Source organism: Pyxicephalus adspersus, chromosome 3, assembly GCF_032062135.1.
Source record: "Pyxicephalus adspersus chromosome 3, UCB_Pads_2.0, whole genome shotgun sequence".
In the NCBI taxonomy this organism is placed as follows: domain Eukaryota; kingdom Metazoa; phylum Chordata; class Amphibia; order Anura; family Pyxicephalidae; genus Pyxicephalus; species Pyxicephalus adspersus.
The window spans coordinates 100,048,567-100,065,084 of NC_092860.1; the positions used below are offsets into that span (position 1 = coordinate 100,048,567).

General features: G+C 33.8%; 1 protein-coding gene and 1 long non-coding RNA gene across 4 annotated transcripts in view; one reads left to right on the forward strand and one right to left on the reverse strand.

Annotated features, from left to right (window-relative positions):
* PCDH10 (protocadherin 10) overlaps nt 1–16,518 on the forward strand; it is a 51,977-nt gene that overhangs the window by 14,757 nt on the left and 20,702 nt on the right. The window contains exon 5 of one of the 2 annotated variants that reach the window (XM_072405829.1): nt 124–2,861. The exons of the other annotated variant lie outside the window; for it this stretch is intronic. Within the exon in view, the coding sequence (XP_072261930.1) occupies nt 124–191 (68 nt within the window). The 3' untranslated portion in view covers nt 192–2,861. Of the gene's footprint in view, nt 1–123; nt 2,862–16,518 lie in introns of those variants that run through there. 2 annotated transcript variants of the gene reach the window in all.
* LOC140326852 (uncharacterized) overlaps nt 1–16,518 on the reverse strand; it is a 110,290-nt gene that overhangs the window by 9,956 nt on the left and 83,816 nt on the right. The window lies entirely within an intron of this gene.

Genomic DNA, 16,518 nt, shown 5'->3' on the forward strand with positions numbered 1-16,518 from the left:
AGAAACAGGGAACTCCCTTCTGTTAAATTTGCTTTGCTTCATTATGTCTCTGCTAAGAAATGGCAACTTTAACTCTTTTAATTTTTATTTTCTGATGTGGTTTTCACTTGATTTTTTGTGCAGGCAAATCTCAGTGGTACCAGAAAAGTGAGACATCTTCCACGACATTTCAAAAATATTTCATTTTGTAGTTAATTTGCACTGTAATATATGTGAAATAAGGAGCTGAAACATATAAATCATATAGTTTGGATGTTTAGTATGAATCACTTTTGTACAATTATTTATTTTTTTTATTACATTTTTAAGTTATTTATGTTTTTCAAAAATAAAAATAAAAAAGAGAGAAAGATAGTTCATCTGCCTCTCAATATATTCACAAAATCACTTTCTTTTGTAATTTTAAAAATACTGCTGCATATTACCTACATTAGTACTCAAATGTAACGTTTTGTGTTTTTTATGTATTTTTTTGTAATATAATATAAAAAAAATGATATTCAGATAAAAACACGTGGTTGCACATGCCTGCAGAAAGTTCCTGCTGGTATTCCTAAATATCAAGCCATTTTTCCATACAAACTTTTGCTGCTTCTTTGTGACTTCAAACCTTGCCCACCTCTTCCTGCCTTCTGCACATTCTTGTTGGACAGTGACGCCAATAAGTATAATAATGGGCCATCAGAAACATTTGCAGAGCAACAGGCAACTTGGAACCTACACTGGAAGTATTAAAGTTTGCCTATTGAATAGGCCAGGATTTAGGTATAATGGCATGGACTTGCAGGCTGTCAAACATGTGTTGGCATTTCTGACTACCTGTGACAAAGTTGCTATAATATTTTTTTATATTTATGCAAAGGGTTCTTGAAATATACCAGAATTGTGTTACATAAACCTGTGTGTATATAATTTGTTAACTATTTTTTTTTAAATAATGAAAACTGGTAATAGGTTCTATAGGATCCTATAGAAGTGAAAGATGGCAGCTACTGTACAACCAAGTCAAGTGCAAGTCAGATTGCAGTAAAAAGTTCTGAAATGTGCCTGCCAGAAAGTGTCGGACCTTAGTTAACCTCTGCAGGATATAGAATCTCAGTGAATCCCAGTACATAGAGCACGACACTGTACATGCATGGTAGATAACACTTTTACACTTTTTATATAACTACATCTACCTATACTCCACATCTCACTGTACCTGCATGTCTTGCTATATAATTTAAACAAAATGACTAAATGCAATAATAAAACACCATATATGTGAAGGCATATGGAGGCTTTGTGGAGTTTTTTTCATTTTAATGAGCAACATGTGAAGTATTATTAGCAGCCAAAGATTATGTTAAAAAAAACATTTCATTAGTCTGATTCACTAGCTGCTAAAATCTGATTTTGCTATGGATTTCCACTGCAATGCCTTTACTATGTGCAGCCATAGTCTTGAAAAAATGCAGTTCTGCAAATGAGGATTAGCAAGAAGGCATCACTTCAAAGTTTAGAGGTGTTGGTAGGAAGCAGTTTAAAATTCTTGTTTCCAGGCAGGCAGCTTAATTGGTAGTTGATATACATATATAGATAAATATTCATATATATATATATATATATATATATATATATATATATATATATATACTTATGGATCTGTAAATTGGTAATCCATGGAGCTCTAGCAAAAAAAAGCAGCAAGGTCCTTGGCTTCAGCACATCTCAAAAACTCATTTCCTGCCTGCTATTTGATCGATGAAGGAGCAGCAGCAGCAATCTATTACGTTATCTTGAAACCCCCTCCTATATTTTCTCCTGTGAATATATTCCCACATTTGCACTGATAGGTGCAGAGTACTCTCCCTATCTTTCCATCTTGCCCAGTCTGAGTGCTGTAGTACTAGCAGATTACAGGCTGATATCAAGAGAAATGTAGTTGTAGTAGTTGAAATAAATGTAATTGTTCTATTAATGAACAATGAGATGTAATTTTTATTTTAACAGTAGTTAAATACATGTAATGATTCTTTTAATGAACAATGTAAATGTAGAGAAAAGAAACATATAATTGATTCTTTTCTATCTGAAGTGCCTGAGAATGATAGCTGTGCTGTCACAACTATAGACTTCTATCCATGTTACATTCTGATACTTGATCAAATTTAAAAAAAGAACCCAATGTTGGGGATAACATTTGATCAGATGCCATATTTTTCACTTAGTGATGTCGAGATTTGTGTTTTGATCTTCCAATATTGGAATACCCTGAAAATATCATGTAAGAAAATATTTTGGGTAATTCAGTGTTTGCAGTTGTCTACGTTTTCTAGAGCTCTGTGATTAAAAACAAATAGAGCTTCACCATTGTGCACTTTGTTTTTTTTCCTAAAAAAACTCTGTAGCTGCAATTTATTTAATGATAAATATAAAAAAATAAATTTAATTTCAATAATTTCCTGTTTATTGTAAATAATTATATTTCCTTTTTAATCTGAATCAATTAATGAAATCTGTTGATACTATGTATGTAGCCATCAAATATATTTTAATTGGAATTTAAAAGGAATGAAAAAAATGTGTATGATTGGCAGACTAACTTGCTAATACTGCCAAAGCAAAAGTAAATAAATTATCTCTTTGTACAATTTCTGTTTATGTATCAGTTTTCAGATTTTTGGTTGTACACATTAATATATTTTTTTCATAATGTTTTTTTCTTGGGTGGGGGGTCACATATGAATATTTTGTCAGTATTGCTGTGCTACTAAATAGCAAGATTTTTATTGGTTGATGTGAGAGTCATATAGATGTCATTTGCATCACAGTGCATATTATTTGTTTAAAAAAAAATAAACATTTTTGGCAAATTCTAATCTTTTTCCATTGTTGTGACACTCAAAGTGTGGCCCATTGCTCTTTGCCCTTTTTTGTCTCTTTTTTGTCTTTGTGTTTTCAGTGTTTTTACAATTCTTCAGGCCTGCTGACAGTCCTTTTATCCCTCTCCATCAATACACTGCTCAGGGCTGTCTGGTAAAGCGCTCAACACTCTCCTCCCTTAGAATGCTTTTGTACCACACACCCTTTTGCTCTGCTTCTTGGAAGTAAAGCTCTACCATAACTTCTTTCCATTTTTGCACTTTCTACCTCCCTCCTCGGCCCTTTTTTTATCCTTAGAACTTCTTGTACCTCATAATTTATTTACATCTTTTTCTTTACTCTGGCTTTATCTGCTTTTTTTGTTGTGGCATTGAAATATTTTTATCATGATTGTTATTAGTGATATACCGAGGCTCCACCCACAGCAGTCTTTTTGTGTTTTTGTGACTAAAAAAATGTGCAGTTTGACTGCACAAGTGTATTGAAAGAATACCAAAGCACAAAAAAAAGCATCTAAATATATGTTATGCTTGATGAAGTTATGAAGGATGTCCTGGTTGGGAGTTTTTCACCTGAGGTAACCTTGAAAACTACAAATATAAAAACATCACATTCTAACATAACAAAAACAAATTCACATTTACATGATTAGAGCACAGTAACACTCTTTTAAAATGTTTTTGGAGTTTAAATTTTTGTCATTTATGAGGCTTTCAAATTTGCTATTTTCATACTTAAAGGGTCTGGCCAACAACAAAGGACATCCTAAGCACAGACAGTGTCTATTGAGCTATGTATTTGGTTCTGTTATTATATTCTACATATTATGTTGGTTCTGGTATTATATTCTACATATTATATTGGTTCTGTTATTATATTCTAGATAGCAATGAGATTTCTATTCCAATCTTCCAGGCTGTGTTCTGACCACATTGGAGTTTTTGTATTACTGATGAAATAGAGGTATTTTTTTTTGTTGTATTCTACCTTATAAAAGTTTAGACCAGGGGTCCCCAATCCCCGATCCATGGCCAACTAGTGCCATCTGACAGGTGTGCCATGGCTTTGGCCAGTGCACCCCCTAGCAGTAGAAGGGCCCCACTTGGGAAGGCGCACCGGCTGGAGCCGCAGACCACGTTTCCCATACGCATCCTAGGCTGAGGGTGGTGGACAGGTTGTGTCTTAGGCTCAGACCTGCGATGGGAGAGTGGGTAGGTTCTGGCATTATGACATCACTCATCATCAATCTTGGGGGAAAGTTTCTTCTCCTTTGAGTGAGACATAGCTCCCCGCGCATGCGCGGTCCAAAGTCTGTGGTATGTGAGCCTTAAAAGGCTGGCGACCATTGGTTTAGACTCCAAAAGTGAAAGTGGAATGCTCCTTAATGCCTGTAAAAATGTGCAGATCTGGGAACACATATTTTACCACTGGAGTTTAGTGGATTATTGCAAGCCTTTATCATGCAGTACTTTTTATAACAACCCACCAATGAAACGTTTTTCTGAAAAAAACTCATAAACATTCGATAAAAAGTTTTTCAATAGCTTAGTGTGTGTAGTGCATGTTGTAGTGTAGTGCTGTAGTTTAGTATGTGTAGTGCAACTCCATCTGCATAATACCTTATCTGCTTAAAGAGAAAAGGGGACTGTGTCCCACCATTGATTTACTCAGCTGACTCAAATTTTAAATATCCGGCTTTTCAGTAATCCATGTATCTATTTCTATGGCACTCTTGGAACTTTTCACCTACTCTCTGCAAAAGTGTACAAAAACCAATATTTATGTGCAATATTTTATATTTACCTGGCTTATCCTAACACTTTTTTATTTTAATCCCAAAAATATACATTCAGATTAAATGGTTATGAGAATGAACTACATTTATAAAGATCTGTCTCTTATGTATACTGAGGGCTCGGGGCTCATATTTTTTTTAAGACTCTGTGATTTCAATTTACAATAATTTTGTAGGGGTTAAATGCTCATATATCTATATGAACATCTGTTAAAAGCTATTTAACTTATCCTATTTTTCAGTAGCACAGGCTTCCTTCTTTTTACAACCACTGGTTTACTTAGTCCATTGCCAGCACTCATTACATACAATGCAGGGCCAACATTTCTGCATTGTAAGTGAAGACACCAAGGACCTGGCCAAAAGCCAGTGTGCTAGAAGCAGGTGCCACAAGGGAGAGGTGAGTAAATATGATTTTTAATGGGACAGTAGAGTCCCTAACTCTTGCAGTGTGGAGGAGTCCCATGGCAAGGGTAGTTTTGGCATATGCCCAGTCTTCAGCTATGAAGTGCACTGCTGGTTAGTAAAGCAATACAATATAATGCTTGTATATTTACAAAGTTAAAGACTGGCATGCACAAAAGGATGTGATACACAAAACATATTTTGGGGACCATAAGGAACAACAAATGTTCCTTGTAATAGCTGCAACTTGTAAAACACGAATAAGAGTTGTTACTGTGCCAGATGATATTTTGTGAATGTGCTGATATCGCAATGCCGCCTCCTTTCCTCAACCTCCACCTACTTTTTACAGGATGTTGTGACGGGAACTAAAATCTGTTCTGTCACAATATACATTTGGAAAAAAAATGAACTGGTGTTGCTGCTAATATGTGTTCAGAATGCCAGTTCATATATAATGCTCAGTGTTATTTGTGCGGTTAATTTAGATAATACAACAATGTACCTCAGGAATTATATATTAAAGTTTGTTTTACTTTATGCAAAAATTAGGCAACATACCAGGGGCTTTTTCAAAAGTGTTTGTTAATTGGCTGTATACATCAATTACCTTGTTAAAAAGAAAAAAATGTATTTTGATAACTGTAGGTGATTAATATTATATGTAATATATGAGCTCCCAGGCACAGGGCTGGGAACATACAATTACTTTACCAAGGTTGCTCACAATAGGCACCTATTATTCCCTTAATGTATGATGCATGATTTAAATTTTTTGAAAAAATATTGATGCAACTGTCAATAATTCTACAAAATGTCCCAACTCCTAGATGACATATTGACAGTTATGTCAATATGTAAACAAAAAAAATAAAGTAAAATATATATTAAATACAAATATTGGTTGTATTTCCAACAAAAAACACAAGTACATTTATTTTTTTTGTTTTGTTTTTGCATTAGCAGTCATTTCATACCAAACAAACATACTAGTTAATGTAGAAAAGAAAAAAAAGATCTCCTATTACCTGGCCAAACTAAGTAGCTGGTTTTTAGATTTGCTTTGTACCATTGCCCTTGCAAATGATTACAGTCATGGAAACACTATTCACAGTTGTGCATTTTTAACTCACATTTAATTCACTGCGCATTTTTGGAGATTACCTCTTATTTTGTTGACCTAAGTAATAGAAGGAAGGAAGGTCAATGAGGGCCACAGACTTCCATATCGAAAAGTGAGTGATAAGCTTGTAGAAAAAAAAAATATATATATTCCATCAAATTTAATAAGACAAAGCATGTGTTGGAAATTAATCACTTGCATTCTGCTCCTTTAGTAAACTATTAACAGTATGTCCAGTCTTTTCATACCGGATCCGTTTTTTGGGGGTCTACACCTGTAAGATCCTCCCTAGTAAGATCAAATGACTATTTTAACCTGTGTAATCTCCATTTTAAATATGTTTCTAATTCCAGCAAATGAGTCTATCAAATTTGGTTGGAGTGTGAAAGTGTCCAAGATCTCAGCAGGGAGATCTTCCATTACTGAAATTAGGCAGAAACAAAGACAACTTAGGAACGAATTTCAGACAGATGCAACCCTAATAAGGCTGAAGGTTTTGGCTGTGGGACATTAAACCTTGCCTCACTCTGTTTTGTGGGGTGTTGATATTTATTTGCAATTTATTTGAGTATTAATGTTTCATTGCATTTAGAAGTAATAACTTAGTAACGTATCCCTGTTACTTACAATTCAACTTAAATTGGATTATAGCTTCTTCTATCATTAAATGTGAATAATAGAGTCAAAAGGCCTTTAATATCCTGGAGTACATATTATGAGCAGGTCAGAATTCTACAGAGAATTGTGAGTGACATTTTCAAGTTGGGAAGATATGTATGCCCTTTGAAGCAGATTGGTAATAGCTGTAGAAGGTGTTTCACCTTCTTCTGTACAAGCGGGAAAAAAGATCTTTGAAAGGTTGAACTTCATGGATTCCTATTATTATCAAACTTAATCACTAAGCAACCATATAATTTAATTTTCCTATTTATGATATCAGATCTGTATAAATAGGAAATGGCTTCTCATTGTTGTGTGACTCATGACCCAGACTTATATGTCATCTCTGCTGATTTGGAACATGTTCTTTCTGAATCACATGTTAAATGTCTCTTCTTATGACTTCTGCAGACATAAAAGTGGTCTCATTGTGCTGTTGTACGTAACAGGAAATGAACAGACAGTGTCACTCCTATTAACAAACTCGGTAAAAACTAAGCTTATTGCTAAGCAAAATATTGAATTATGTAAAGTTTATTTAACAGAACCTATTTTACTTAGATTTAAATGTAAATGGATTCTGCAACGTTATACTTTTCTTAGCCAACTGGGAAAGAATTTTATGCTGATTTAATATGGCCATGGTTGTGTTTAAACAGTTGCATATATGTATAGTAATATAAATTGCTTTAAGAGAATATAAAAACTGTACCAATCAGTTTCCACACAAGCTGGTTTTATTTTGACACTATTAAATCAAATGTCTTCTTAATTTATTTTCCAAAAAGGCATACAAACATGTAGTACACAATGCAAAGTTATTCCAAAGGTGTTTAAATGGACTGGTTGAGCCTGTGAACAGCCAACTTCTCATTTTAAATTAGTGAAAAAAAGGAGGTTTAGATTCAGGAATGAGGGGAGTAGCTTCATGTTGTGCAGAAGATGCAGCCCTACTTAAAGTTTGTAGCCAGGGTCAGGGGCTAACTAGTTGCACTGACTTTTATGTCATCTGGTTAGGGTGCCTAGGTGTTTACAGTTTTTATTGTATCCACAAATATACATACCAATATGTAGTTGGTTTACTTGATGTATAAGAAGATACTGTAACCAAAATATATCAGTAACGGTTTAACCACAAAAAATATAAACAACAGCATTTTGCTATCAAAGCCAACTTTGTCAAAGACAACAAAAAAAGTCTAACAATTAATAAGTATATAAACATTTCAAGAATATAAAGCACACTATTGTCCTTGTTATGTCTGTGCATTTTCAGTATTTTACTGAGTTTTTATTGCATGTGGGAGGAATTTGTTTTGGAACTTCTATCTCTCTCTACTATCTATCTATCTAATCTCCATCGTTTTCTGGTTCATACACAGTGTCTGTGTCTAGAGTGACCATAGAGGTCCAGATGTCTCCTCAAGAATGATGGAGGAAACATCTGCCCTGTTGTGCATTGTGTTGCTAGAACAGTGGATTCATTGTGATAGATAAAAATGACAGCAGTGAATGTGTACTACTACTGACCTTCACTATGTTTTGTAGAAGAGGAATAGATTTGTGTACATTCACATGGGAATTCTTGAACCACCTCAAATATCCAGAGGCACCAATTATCACTCCCTTGGGAGGTCCCAATCTTCATAGGCAATTCTTGGATTGGAAGGTCATTTTACAAAAATACACTCATCCTAATCTATCTATCTATCTATCTATCTACCTATCAATCTGTCTGTCTGTCTATCCCAGCCCAGAAGAGCTTACAATCTAAGAGGAAGGGGAAGTAACACACAATAGAGTGGGGTTAGGGAATGGTGGGTAAGTAATGAGGGTTTTAAGAGACAGAAGATGATGGGTAGTCATGTTTGAAAAGAGGGGTTTTGAGTGCTCTTTTAAATGAGCAGAAGGTAGGAGTAAGCCGAATGGGACTTTGAGGACCATTCTAGAGAGCCGGGGTGGGTCTAGAAAAGTGGAGCCTTCCTTCTTTCTTTCTTTCTTTCTTTCTTTCTTTCTTTCTTTCTTTCTTTCTTTCTTTCTTTCTTTCTTTCTTTCCTTCCTTCCTTCCTTTCCTTCCTTTCCTTCCTTCCTTCCTTCCTTCCTTTCTTTCTTTCTTTCTTTCTTTCTCAATGTATAGTACACTACAAAACTATGTATTATTTCACATCAGCTTTCCAATATCTGGTCTGTTCTGCACGATGCAATACTTTTCTCTTTAAAGTTCGGTATCTTCTTTTGTCTATGGCTCCTTTTTATTCTTGTCATGCCTTATGTCCTATATTTCAACTGAATCACATTTTCCCCTGTAGCTATTAGCAGCATGACCTCCCCTTCAGGCATGTCTCCAATATGCCTTTGTCCTGCATACCATTAAATCCCATAACATATTTAGAAGATCACATTACAGCCTCCAAACGGACTTTGGTGGCTTTACGCATATTAGCAGTAGTAAGCTGTTTACCATTTGCAAAAATACTTTTAAGTTGCTGATATCTGAACCTAAAAATGCAAAAAACGGTAACACATACAGACGTAGTGGTGTCAGCTAACACCAGCAATAAATACATTTATTATACACTCACAAAAGATTTCTCAATAGCACCATACCCACCCGCCAATAAAAATGAGAAATGTTGTTAATAAATCTCTACAGAATAATTCCTGTAGTGCACTTTTTACACTTCCAGTATTGAATACTGCTACTGACTGTTGAAACATTGAAATGTCCAGCAGATGGAGCTCAAGCAGATATTTTCTAGCTACAATTTATTAATCATTAAATAAATGTGCAAATGAAAATATTTCAATGTGAAATTAAATAAATGAATTACAAGATAGTACAAGCATTAATTTAATCCCAGATAAAATAAATTGCAGTTTCTATTAGAACACGTATAGGATTTTTATAGATGAACATAAAATCCTGTACTAAATTAGTAATAAAACCAGTATGTTACTGTGTTTGCATCATTTGCAAAGATGCTGTTTGTAACCTTCAATGGAGATACTAATAAATAGTACATGCAGTTACACAGGTTGAAAAAGTTAATTCAATAGGCTACTAATGAGGCTATAAATAAAAAAAAAGTACATTTCATAGAAGCTAACATTGCCTAGGTTTGTGGCTACATAAGTAATGCTTAAATTATTCCTGTACAAGGCAGTAATATAAAAGGTTAGGTCAATTCCATTTTAGGACTGTGTTTTTGTTTATGTCTTGATCCTGCCTTCGGTTTGCTTATTTTGCTGGTGGGTTCTGCTTATATAACAGTTTCTTCTTAATCCTATTTGCTTTGCTGAATTCAACAAATACTTTGAACACAACAGAGTTTAAAAGTCATATTTTATTCTCAGTGTTGGAGTTTCTACAAACTTTGACTTTTTGTCCTCAGTCTCCCTCTCAATCACTTTGTTTAGTCCTAATTGTGTATATCTCATCGCCATTATTAGTCAGAGATATAAACACAGCATTCATGTTTAGCTTTGTCCCTGGCACAGGAATAAGATATGTCATTTCTGGTAATAATGAATCTCTTTGTGTTAATATGCTATATTACATTTTTCTGATGAACAGCAGCTCTACCAAAGTGCTAAAAACAGATGTCTGTGAGCTGAAATACAGCTGTAGACGTCATGCCATCTTTTAGAATTCTAGCATACATGTGTGATTTTAAAATGCTATTAGGAATCATTTGTTTAGTAGAATACGCTAACGTTTGCTACCATTTTATTACTGAAAGAGAATGGATATATTGGAGACTGACAGCTGGATATGACAATAACAATGCTCTCCTTTCAGCAAGACTTCTTATTGTCCTGGAAAATATTATACAAGAAAGGAGCACTTGATTGGGAACATGGATATAATGGACCAATATAGTAAAACTGGTGAATAATAAAACACTGAGTCGTTTCTGATGGCAACCTATCAAGTTTATTTTTCATTTTATAGAAAATTCATCAAGAATCCAAATTGGTCGCTATGGCCAACATATTCATTTGTAATCTGATTTTCTTTAGTTTTTTCCAAATAAAGTACCAAATGTTAAGAATTTGCTCTGTCAGCAATTAACCAAATTTATTCTTGTGATATCATAAATTCAAAGATGCAGATCCCCTGGTATTTAATCCATTCCTAGTTTATCCTTCTGCCTTTAAACCTGGGGCACTGAATGCTGCAGAAGAACTATTTTTGGGGCCCAACATAAAGTAGAACTAACACTCACCATTTTTAAGTGGATGTAAACTCAATCTAAAATCTAAATCTCAATCTAAATCTAAAAAACAAAAAGTCCCCAGTAGATAGAACTAATTGACAATTGCTAGACTGATGTAGTATTTTGATAAAACTGAGCAGCTGTTTTTTTTACATGTATTTGAAGTGGAATAATAATATATATATATATATATAAATATATATTATACATTCATGTATGCATGGCAAAAACAGACCGAAGTATATACTTTTGGCATAGTCAGATGATTTACTATGCACTTTGTTTGGTATATATTCATACAGTACTCAGGGTAGACTTTTTTATTCTCTGTACCTAATGATTTCATTTCCATCTAGTTTTCATACCTTCTTATTTTATATTTACACTGTGGATTTTATTCAGGATTCATATTCCAGTCCATCTCAAGTAGGCTTGAAATTTAAACAAATTCAGAAGGCCGATTATCTTGCCGTTCTTACTAGCAAAAAACGATTTAAACCAATGAACCATGTTAGGATTTGGCAGGTAAAAAGACATATCTCAAATGTACTTTACTTTAAAGGCACTAGACAACCTTGTATATTCAGGAGAAACACTGGTAGCAATTACCATGAAATGTGACAATTATTACCTATAAAATTGCAATGATAGCTTAGACAATAATGTCTTAGTTTTAACTGATGGTGAATTCTGCTGTAGAATTATTCAAACCTTTATGTCATATACTAGTTTAATAATTTGTGCTCAATGGTTAGCACTCATTTGGATTCTTAGAAGCCTTTTTGAATTTTAGGTTAACCTGATAACAGGCAATTGTGCCAAGCTTATGCCTTTAATAATTTGCCCCCTTTTTATATATTCTTTTTATTTTAGTTCTTGGACAGGTGTCTTACATTCCTGCAACCTACACAAAAATGTGTTTTAGACTTTTTATTCTGTGAATATAGTTTACACATTTTCGTAGTGGGAGAAACAGATGGCAACTATTCTTTCAATTTGACTGTAATTATATGTGCTCATTATTGCCGATTCCATTTGCAGATGGACAACATGACACTCTTTTTGTTTAAATATATCTGAATTCTCATGGGCATGTGTTCTCAAGTATCGAAAACTCAAACACATGTAGTTCCTCATCTGCAAAAGATGATTACACTTACCTAGTGTTACACTTACTTACTGAGTGAGAGAATGACCCCTTAGCTACCCAGAGAAGGAATTTGTGAACTTTCTTACATATTTAGGGATATTTTTATAAGGAAGTACCTGCTAGAGGTAGGTAAATGTGTTTTAATTTATAGGGAAAAATTATTAACCTATAAAAATGTAGAGAATGTTGCATTCACTATTTACAAAATATGCCCCTTAAGGACCATCAAACTGCTAAGGTGCAGTTACCAGTATTCTCATAACCCCTGGTAATGTGCGTTTTATACATGTTGGTGGAAGAGGTGCTGTAAATTCCTCATTCCTAGTCCTGTACATTTCCAATATTAACTATGGCATGCTCAGTGCCAAAATGCTGCAACAGCCTACTAGTTAAAACAGCAAACCAGACAGCAGCAGACAGCTTACGAGCCTTTGGGTAATCGATGACAGATTATGTCTTATCTGTTCATCTACAAGTCAATTTTATTGATATATATTTGTATTACTTGTATTTATAGAGAGTAGGGAATTGATTCCCCATCTGACAATTTACTTCCATATCACCAAAACTATGGAGCTGATTTATTAAAGGAATAGAGCATGTACAATTTGTGAAATGAATGATCAACTTACTTAAATATTAGGATAAAGCTGTAAACACTTTTCATCACTTCGAACAACCAATAACATTCAAAGAAAATTAGAAAAATAACCAAATGATTGCTTGCTGTTGGATATCTAAAATGAACATGGCATTCAGTTTATTTACTCAAGTTAACAGCCTATACTCTTAATAAATCATTCACTATATAAGCAAGTGTATGTGCATAAATGTATAAATCCTAGCAGGTCTGATTTGTTCAAGATCATGTGAATTATAAACTTTGGATGCCAGCCGAATTAGCACAGGTATATTTAGGAGGATCAATGAATTGTGGCTTAAAAATTAGCAGATTGCGAATGAATGTGACCATTCTATTAATTATTCATAACCTTTTCTAAACATTATCAATGAGCTTGAGTGTTGATCAGAATATATTCATTTATAACATTTACCTGTCATGTTTTATTGCTATTGAATAATCTGCTGTGGAGGTTCTTTCTCTTCCTGCCTGGTGTAAAGGTCCCCAGCATAGGTGGTGAGGATAAATCTCTGTATCTCTACCCATATTTTCAGTAAAATCCAAAATGTAAAGAATGGTATATAAACACTTTAAATAGTGGCTCATCAGAGGAATGTATTATACATACGCCAATAAATTATATCTGCAATCAGATCAGATAAAAAGTGACTTCATTATCGCATTAACATGACTCATTACAAATGAAAAAAAATTGTCTTTATTTATTGTAAGGAATAGGTCTGGAAAGCCTTACGCTTGCCCTGCGGTATAAACATGCTAACAGAACAGGAAGCTTCAGCTCACATTGAATACAATCCATTAAATTCTAAATAAAGTATTTCTGACAGGACTTGTCAAAATGCAGTTCACAGAAAGCAATCCCATCAATTAGCAGCTGAGCCATCCCATCTTTTAGAGTGAACCTAATGAAATATAACTAGCCTCTCTTTTGAAGTACATGCGTATTGTTGGTTATAGCAAGTGCACCCAAGGCAATGTTGTTCAATATAGTGGAAGAAAAATGTAGAAAAGCATTGCTGTCTACAACTTTCCATTGCATTATTCCATTGTTTTTCTAGCTTTTTGTTTTTGCTGTATGTAAAGTACAAGTAAAATTGTTGAAAAAAATTTAACAAAATAATGCCAGTGGCAAGTAAACTGCAGGGGGTAAATTTAATGCCCTTGGTAACACCTATCATTTTTGTGCCATATGTATGTCCTGTTGTTAAAATATTATTAACTTACTATACACTAGTGGCCAGGGCTTGTTTGAGAATACTTGATCTTTACCATCTGCACTACATGTGACAACGTATTTGGATATCCTTCCAAATTATCAAGTAAAGGTACAGACAATTGTATGCATTTAACCTTGTGGACTAGTTTGGTGAAGGCCGTTTTCTGTTCCATCATGACCATGCCTAATGTACAAATCCAAGTCTAAAGATAGGGTTTGATAACTTTGATGTGGAGGAGCATGCAAACAACCTTAACCGAAGCCTTTTTAAACACATTTGGAGTGAACTAGAAGGCCGGTTGCTACCGGGGTTTCTGGTCCAAAATTAGTGTCGGACCTCACAAATGCTCTTTTGGTTAAATTGGCACAGATTTCCACAAACCCATATTAAAAGATTGTGGAAAACCTTCCCAGAGGGGTGAAAGCTGTTGTAGCTATAATGAATGAAGAAGGAACTCCATATTAATGCTCAAAGTTTTGGAAGAGATGGCCAACAAACTCATATACCTAGGTGTAATGGTCAGGGGTCTGCAGGATAGGAAATATGGTGTACCTATCACAGCTCTCATCTGCGCTTTGACTCACCTTTAACATATCACATTTTCCTTTTAATTCTGGTCACATAATTTCCAGTGTTTACCACCTTGTTTATATGGCACGTACCATATGTCATTTCTATGAATGTAACGGGTTAAAGGTAAATATAAAGAGTAGTCTTTATTTATTTAAAATATTCACTTACATTTTTAAATGAATGTAATAATATCACATAGTTGAAAAAAAAAAGTATCAAAACCAGTATATTTTTTAAATGTTGATCAGTGAATCAGGTAATTTCAGTTTCTTTATTTATAGCTTTCTTTTACACCGTAGGTGTTTAACTACAACAATTTTGCATTTGGAAGCATGTAAAATAGGTATTAGGAAAATGTGTGACAGTAAGTTATGTACTGACAATTTAAAGGAAAACTTTGGGTGCATTTATGGAAACTGGTGTCCTGGAAAAAAATGTATGAAGATTGTAACAAATGATGCATACATATTACCATAACATTCAGTTTTCATGATTAAAATATTTTGTTCTTGGTTTTATATTTTTTTATTTGAATGTCACCTGTAGAAAGGCAATGCACTAAAAAAATGAGTGAGGCACAACGTTACTGTATTATGCATTATCTTACATTTTAACTTGTAGATATTTTTTTTTAACTAAAAGACTAAAACTAAATTATATTTTATTACCTGGTATGTATCATTATATTTCTTTGAAATGTAGGCTTGTAGTTGCACATTTACTTATAGCTTGTAGAGTACATTAAATCTGATGCGTGTATGTTGCATTCTATAATTAAGCCATAGACCTTTCTGGAAAATGTAATTTAGAAACAATTCAAGAAGCTCATTTTTGTTTCTGCTTTACTGATCCTTTTAGCAAAATCAACCGCTTTGGAAACTTATGTCATCAGCTCTATAGTTGGTTTTCAAACTTAAGCATTAAAATCTATCATGCATATTAAATTATACATTAACATTAAGGGCAACCTTCACAACTCCTATGAAAGGTTCTAAAGCTTTTTTTGTTTTAGGACATATTCATCAGCATTTTCTTTGTCTGTGATGAGATCCAGACATTAATAGGGGAAATTTCCAAATGGCGGTTCAGGTTCACTAAAGGAACACACACTAAAGCCACACACATCCAGAAATAGGAATGATTGTGTGCATTTATCTGAGGCTGTGGTTAAATAATTAATAATTTTAATAATCTATAATAGTAATTTATCTTGACACTGTTTATTGGAAATAAACTAGTTTCTGTCCTGTAGTAGTAATTAAATAAGAATATTAATTCTTTGGTGTGTACTTTCCCTTTTGGCCTTCAGATGATTTAGATAATATAATAGGAATAATAAGGTTGTTTATGAATCAGGGGCAAACATATGGTGGTGCACTGAGTGTCTAAATTCTAGATTTTGGTATTAAATATAATGACTTTGTAATATTGGCCATTATCACCTAAACCAACACTTTTTTTTGGATAGAGTAGTAAAGGGTTAGGACTACTTTTATTTACTTTTCATCTGTGTTTTATTAGTAAGAATTTACTTTCACTTCTGGTCCTGAAAGGTAGGAGGGAAGCAAGATGATGTTTTTTCAATGTGAGCCTAATCCCCTTTTAGGCAGCTGTTATTGCAACATGTTTTTCTATCGGAGGACTTCTCTTTTATTTCTGCTTTGGATACAACTCAAAAAATTGGATTTACTCTTATTTTTAAACCCAACATTTGTGATTGGTACAATTAAATAGTGGGATTTATCCTAACAGAGACAACAATAGATATAGAAGGTAGGAAATAAAAGGAAATAAAATTCATGGGTTGGTCCTGGGCCAGCATTAAGATGTTTTAGGAACAAATATAAACAAATGATTTTGATACAGAGTT